This window comes from Anser anser (genome assembly GCF_964211835.1).
Source record: "Anser anser genome assembly, chromosome: 23".
Taxonomy (NCBI): Eukaryota; Metazoa; Chordata; class Aves; order Anseriformes; family Anatidae; genus Anser; species Anser anser.
The window spans coordinates 4,270,235-4,277,540 of NC_139744.1; the positions used below are offsets into that span (position 1 = coordinate 4,270,235).

The following is a 7,306-nucleotide window of genomic DNA, read 5'->3' on the forward strand; positions in this document are numbered from 1 at the left end:
GGGACCTCTGCAGACTTTAATTATGGGACCTCTGTGCATTCAGATATTTTCACTTTGGGGGTTGAAGATTTGTTGTCCCCAGCTGCCTCCCACAACCCAGACCTCACCTGTCCCATCACTCTCCCTCACCCATCACCTTTTGAGGGTTATGCCCTGGGCTGAGTATCTGCCATTCAATTCACCAATAATTTTCCTCCAGTTTACCTGTGTTCACATCTGGGGAAACCCTGACCACAGCAAAACATCGGCTGCATTTGCCATTGCGTTTTCAGGCTGAGCCGTGCAGGATTTCAGGGTGGAACAGGGGCTATTGTCCATGAAAGGCCAACACCCTTTGCCCATTGCTGTCTGAATGGAGGCAATTGCTTCTCAGTGGGTGACTCATTGATAAACCAGGGTATTGCTAGGAAAAATACAGTTGGGGGAAAAAAAAATATAACAGATGGGCCTCTGGGCATGTTCTCCCATCTTCGGAAAGAGCCATCCGCTCCTGAGCAACAGCTCTCAAGCACTGGAGAAAGGTTCTTTGGGCTGCTTGCTCAGGGACTTCCACTAAAGATTTGTGCTTGGCTTTGGGTCTGGATACCCTTCTCCTGTGTTAAAAACACAGATGTAACCTCTCCAAATGCTGCAGCCTCGGACCACAGCTCAAGCTGGTTGCTCCCAACTAACTTCTGAGCCAGTCCTGTGCGAGATTTCTGGAGAGCAGGGCTGTATTTCAGGGCAGGATCGAGCCTTCTGTGCAGGCTATTCTCATTGCATTTCTATATATTCATCCTATGGCGAGAGAGCAGCTATTCTGGGAACAAGCTGTGCCATTTCCATTCACTTCTTCATTGAAAATGTGAAACCACGGGGGTGAGCTCATACACACTGCATCTACTCCAGCTTTTAAGGAATACAAGGACTGGAGGAGATCCCCAGTGTCTGTGTCTCCGTGTCCTACACAGCAGCAAAGGGGTGGGGAGCTGGTTCTGGAGCTTATTGTTGCTGGAGCGGATCAAGGGATAGGGGAAACCACCCCCCACCATCAGACCTGGTTCTCTGTAAGACATTTCTACACTATTATCAGCCCCCGAAATGTCATCAGTTCCTGACATCACTGCACGTGAACTTGTTCTTTTCAACCATGTGTTTAGTTTGTTTATATGATGTGCAGGATGCCAGAGAGCAAGATCCCAAAGTTAGCTGCCTGCCTCCATGTCTGTCTGTCTGACCCTCTCAAGGGATGCCTGCTCCGCATGGCAAGGTGGACAAACCAATGCTAAACTAGAGCTGATGCACAGGGAACACCTTAGCTGTGCCAGCCCAGGGATCTGCAGGACGCAAAGCCTGCCCAAGCAGGAGAGACTTGCCCCTTGGCCCTGTCGGAGCCAAGTTGCTGCAGGTCTCTGTGCTTGCTGGCTGCAGGGACGGGCTTGGTTGAGGCTGGAGTTTTCCTGTTTCTTTTAGCTAACCCTGTCCCCAAGAGAAGCTTGGCTTTGCCCACAGCTTGGGCTGCACTGCCAGACCTTGGGGATAGTCCCGACACCACTGGGAAAATCATGGAGCCAGGGCGCTGTGTTCTTTGAGAGCGTAGGATCATGCTAGAAAAGGATCTAAATATTCAATACATACATTTTAAAGACAAAATAGATGGATGGGTTGTGAAGGAGTGTTTTTCAGCTTGGGTGCACTGCTCAGGGCTGGCTGGGGGAAACTCCTCTTTGCTTAGGCTGCTTTTTGTGACCCTCTTCCTGGCCCCAGCCCCAGTGCCGGGTGGTTTCTATCTCAAACTCTGGAAGGGTTTTGAGGACTCAGCCCCCATCCTCACAGGAAGACCACCCTTGGGGAACATGTGGGAGAGGCTAAGGAAACCCCCAAACCTGGCGGGGTCTAGCAGAGCATGGGAGCTGTGTCTCAGTACCTTTGCACTGTTTTTCTGACCACTTCTTGCTCCCACAGTAGCTACAGGGATCTGTCATTCTTGCTTGGCTGTCCCTATCCCAGATCCTGCCCCTATTACATCAGGGTGGTGGCTTTGCCCACGGTGTCCCCATGTAACATCCAAGGGGCACCTGGGTGGGGGAAAGAGCTCCTGCTCTATCTCACCTTCATTGCTTACATTGGAGCCAAGCAAAACCTGAGCTAGGGAATACACCCCCCCCCCCCCCCCCCCAAAAAAAACCAAACTCTTATAAAACAGGATGGGGCTGTGCAGTTAAAAGCAAAAGAAGCTTTAAAAAGCAGCACCAACTTGGCAGGGAGGGCAGTCACTGGGTGCTCATCAGCTCTTCTCACCCAGGTGAGAACTTTTTATCCAAAGGTGCAGCTGAATTTGGGTGGTAAGAAACCAGCCTGCAGGTATGAACCACAAAGGTGCTAACAGTGAGGGCTGACCCTCCGTGTTTTCCGTCCTTTTAATTCTGCAGTCACAACTGGGCCACTGAGACAGCATTTTGCAGAGAGCCAGGCAAATTTATTTATTTTTTAACACTCTCAACACAGAGATTTAATCAAAAACTTGGTCATTTTTTTTAACTGCCCACCTAGGTCTGTTAAAATAATGCTCGGGATTTCACTGGAAACATTTTCCTCGCCTCATTCCCTGGGGTCTGGGATCTGAACATGCTTTGGGCTGGGAGCATTTGCTTTCTTGATGAGCCCTCAGGGAGGAAAAATATTGCTTCTGACAAAGCATTTGCATTTTGTGCAGAGCTGCAAAATTAGCAGTGGCTCCAGTTCCACCGTGAGCAATTCAGAGAGGAAAGTCTTGAGATTTGCGGGTGGGGGGAAAAAAAAAGAGAGAGGTTTCTTTAGGAAATCAGTCAAAGGTGGGGGGAAGAATTCAGCTTCGCATTTGTGCTGTCCCCATCCATCACACCCCCAGAGCAGGCTGCTGGGAGGGGGTGGCTAAGGGCTACTGGTGGCAGCTGGTTTCACTGGGAGGCGTGAGGTGGGGAGCTGCTGGGAGAGCCGGGCTGCTCTCGGGGGGACCTGGTGGTGAGTCCCTGGCTCTAGCCCCCTCCCCGCTATTTTTTGGGCACTCTTGCCAAGACCCCATGCTCAGGTGGAGGATCCTTCCCGGGGGCTCTTTGTGTCTCCTTTGACTTTTCCCTTCCTGGAAAGAAAGGGCAAAGTCGTCGCGGAGACACGGAGCGGGGCAGGGTGCCGAGGGGAGGGAGGCAGGAGGGTCCCCGGGGGAGCAGAGGGCTGGCGAGCACCTTACCTGCAGGAGGAAGAGGAGGAGGAGGAGGGCAGGACGCAGGCTGGGCACCATCCTTAACTCCCTCTGTGCCCAGCTCCCCGGGGCATGGCCGGCAGCGCTCCCCGCTTCTGCTGGGCTCCTTCTGCCGTCGGGGCTGCAAAATCCTCGGGGCTTCGCGCCGGGGCTGCAAGGAAGTGGGTAAGTGCCTTCACCCCCCCGCTTCGCTCAGAGACCCTCTCCTGCCTTTATAACCTCCCCGGAAGCCGCCCCTCCGGCTGCCCACCCTGCAGCTCGCCTGCCGATGGGCTACATCCCTCCCCATCAGCCTCCCACTCCCCCCTTCCCACCTCCTCCTCTTCCTCCTCCCCTTTTCCTTCCTCCACCTCCCTGGTGCCTTCCAACTATTTTTTTTTTTTTTTTCCCCCTTTCTCCTCTCCCTCAGCATCTTCGGCAGCGGAAAGGTCCCGCATCCCCCCCGTTCCTCCCCCCCACGACCTGGACCTCTCCTCTCTCTGCCCGCAAAAGCCGGCATTTTGCTGCTGGCGCTGCGGGCTCTCATGCGGAGGCTGCGGGCACCTGTGCCTGCATGCAGCGGGATTTGGGCTGCAGTTTGCAGGGGGGTTGATGCATTCACAGATTTTGTTCTGGCACAGGGTCAGGGGAAGGGGAAGCTTCCCCTCCCGTCCCTGCTGCAGTTGGCAGCTCCTTGCAAAGCGGCTGGTGAATCAGAGGGAGGTGGGAGCCCCTTTCCACTTCCCAAAGGGATGGGGGAGAATGGGCTTCAGCCCCTCCTCGTGATGGAGATGCTGTAGGGACAAGGGGGGGACGTTGGTCCTTCCATGCAGCAGGGATGTGCTGGGGATATTTGATCGTAACAGGACAAACTGAGTCATGGAGGGGGGTGCTGCTTGAGGGCTGTTTTTCACATAGGACGGGTGGCAGAAGGGGCAGAAGCAATGGGGCGGGAGCAGTGGGGCTTGAACTGACAGCGGGGGGCACTTGTCTGGCGGACATGTGTCCTGGGGAGGGGGAGAGTGGGGGGGGATGTGATGCAGGGGAGCCTGGACAATGCTTCTGGGGCTAACAAATGCCCTCTAGCCTAAAACATGGATGTTAAGGGGTCTCTGTTCTGTGCCATTGCCTAGAAGCCCACATCTCTTGGGGGCACAATGGCCAAGCTTGGGTCCGCCTCTGAGCTGGATGAATCTCTGGGTGAAGCTAGAGCAGTTTCTGGGCATCCCTTCTGCACCCACCTCGGGCTTGGGGTGTTTGTTCTAGCCATGGTTGATGCACCTGCCCTGGGCAGCCTGGCTCAATGACCTGGCAGCAGAAATCCAGGCAGCAAGTTATGGTTCCATTTTCCTTGAGAAAATAAGGAGAGTTGAGGTGTGCTGCTGGGAAGGGGACAATAGGAGATATCACCTTTGGGGTCACCATTCTGGGGGGTATGAAAGACACTCCCCCTTCCTGATTCTGCTGCCAGCTCCTTGTGGGGTGTAGAACTATGCATCCCTCTTTGTCCCAGTCACAGCCTCTGACCACAGCACGTGGCAGACAGATCAATAAGAGGGCAGCGTCCTTTGATGGATTCCCAGCCGAAGCCTCCATCCATCTTCGCCGAGCCACTTTCTGCCTCTGAAGCACAGGAGAGAGCATGAACAAGGTGAACATCCTGCATCTGCTGGACCAAGGTGTGAGTGGCTGGCCAGGGCTGCGACCAATGGCCCACCCCAGAGCTCAAAGGGTAAAAGCTCCCAGCCCAGTCATTAAAGGGAATAAACAACCCAGATGCAAATCTTCCGGCATTAGCTGGATTTAACCAACTGTGTCACTGCTTTGGAAAATAAGTTTGAAAATATGTAAAGCTCTGAAAAATTGAGGAAACTCTTTGTTTCTTAAGTCTCCTAACACCCCTACCCCCCAGAAGTGACAGGACAAGACAAGCTCCAGAGCTACCTCTGCATTGCCTTTCACTTCAAAACTTTCTAAAGGAAAAATCCCTCTTTGGTGGTGAGGAGGCAGGGCTTGAGTCTGCTGGGGCAAGGCAGAATTTTTGCTGGCATTTCCCCATGGGCAGGAAAATTTAGCCCCTTCCCTAAGAGTGTCATGGGGCTGGGGCATGGCTCTATGCTCTGGTTTTGGGGACGTCTATGAGGCACAGGAGGCACCTTGCAGCCAGGAGCACTGGGGACCCTATTTCCACACCATGCCCCAAATTCAGCTCAGCTCTCTGGTAATGGCTTTTTTTTTTTTTTTTTTTTTGGTATTGAAATTCATGAGCTGTAGGATTGACACTGCCTAAGTGGGTGTTGCTCCCACATCCTTGCAGGATCAGGCTTGGGTGAGCATTCACCCCTTTGCCAATAGCCACAGGTCTGACCCGGTCCCCAGCAGTGCTGATTCCCACCTCACTCCCATGCCACAAGCGAGGCTTTGTGGCGTGTGCTGGTCAGAAATGCCAGAAGAAAACACCATTTTCACCCTCCTGGGGCTAGTCCGTAGCCATCCCATGATGTCCAGGCCAGGACACATGTGATAATAGCCACTGTCATCTCAGGTACCCGGAGTGTGGGGTGAAAGCCAAAGTGAGCACCAACTATTTTTAGTTAAGGAATTGGTTGCCAGGGACCTGAAGATAATTCCTTTCCCATATATCAGGGAAATAACTGCAGTGCTGTTTTAAAGGCCTAATTGAGGGGATTTATAGCAAAATGCAACTTGTCAGATGTGGCAAAGGGAAAATAAAACAGTCCCTGAGACATGGAAATCAGTCCATTCGTCATGGTTAATCTCAAACTCCTTGGTGCGGCGCAGAGACAAACGTAGGAGATGGGTATTAGGGATGGGGAAAATGAAGAGAAATATTGGATCTCCAGGAAGGAGGGAGAGGAGCGATTTAGCCTGACTTTATCTGCCTTTGATATATTATTATTTTATGTAACTGCACATGTTTTTGTTTCCAAGCAGCTCCAGGATGGCTGCTCTTTGGGGCTGCTTGTGTGAGTTACGCCACCACAGCATTCCTCTGTTGTCTCCTGTCACCCTGCAGCCATCCTCCCAGCACACTTGGGACTGCTCTGTGCACCCGTTCAGCATGGCATGGCCAACAGGGACAAGACCAGAGCAGGTTCCTGCCCTTGGGGAACCTGGCACACGTGTCCCCCACTTCCCCCTTGGGGCACTGGTAGCAGTGATGGCCATGGGTACTTGATACTTCTAACTGGGACGTCCGCAGGCAAAAAGCAGTCCCCAGAGTCATGGACATAGAGGTCAAGCTGGTAGAAGAGTGGAATTTGGCTTTTCATCTGAAAACACAGCCAAGATTGGCAACGGGCCTCAGTTTCCCTTCTGGTTGATTGGGGCTGTTCCTTTCCTGTGACAATGAGGAAAGCACAGGATGGTTTTTAGTGTGATGTTTGGTGTAGGAAGTGCTGTCACAGTGTGGAGCTGTTTTAAAATCCAGTTTCAGGCTCTTTCTCCAAGCTTTGACCATTTTTCCTCCTCCTGGACCTGTGGAGAAGGGAAGAAGATGTTCTCTAATTCTATCTGCAAAAAAAAACAGTGGTTGTGGGCCCAGGTGTTCCACATACCAAGACATTGTACAACTGTGCTCCAAATTTTGGCCAGTCTTGTTGTATTTAACTGTTCCATATAGCCTGCTTTGTCCCTGCGAGCCTTACAGGGCAAAGCTTAATCCAAAGACCTGCTGAATATGTTGTGGGAAGGGAGGCTGAAGGCTCCTTGCTCAACCCACAACCACTTGTAATGGTTAATGACTTGGAGCTGTGCTGGCAGAAAGGTTTGTTGGTCCTGAAGACCCTGAGAAAGGCTTGGGTGGCCTCCAGACACTTCAGACCCCTGTTCATCCCATCAAACTCTACCAGAGAGGCTGGTGTTGTCGATGCAGTCATGCAGGGAGAGAAACCCGCGTACTCCCAGGAGAAGGAAAAGCCAGCCAGGACACACTTTGTGCTGAGTTTTGCTCTGACTCACTGCTCCATGCAGCAAAAGACCAATTCCTTCAGTGCACGGATAATTCCCTCCCATGCTTTCTTTTCCCTCTCCCAGATTGTGTGCATCAGTACATCAAGTCAACAAAAACGCTGAGGCAGCATCTGC

General features: G+C 52.4%; 1 protein-coding gene and 1 long non-coding RNA gene across 2 annotated transcripts in view; one reads left to right on the forward strand and one right to left on the reverse strand.

Moving 5' to 3' along the window:
• The window catches only part of LOC310885792 (corticotropin-releasing factor receptor 1), a 27,378-nt gene extending 23,866 nt beyond the window's left edge, over positions 1-3,512 (reverse strand). Inside the window, exons 1-2 of the mRNA XM_083809566.1 lie at positions 3,471-3,512; positions 3,209-3,371 (exon numbers count right to left, since the gene is read on the reverse strand). Of these exons, the coding sequence (XP_083665692.1) occupies positions 3,209-3,259 (51 nt within the window). The 5' untranslated portion in view covers positions 3,260-3,371; positions 3,471-3,512. The remainder of the gene's footprint in view (positions 1-3,208; positions 3,372-3,470) is intronic.
• LOC310885799 lies at positions 2,758-6,145 on the forward strand. The gene is made up of 3 exons (XR_014574980.1): positions 2,758-2,982; positions 3,282-3,385; positions 4,713-6,145. It is a non-coding gene; the product is annotated as an uncharacterized lncRNA (long non-coding RNA).
• The last annotated feature ends 1,161 nt before the right edge of the window (positions 6,146-7,306 follow it).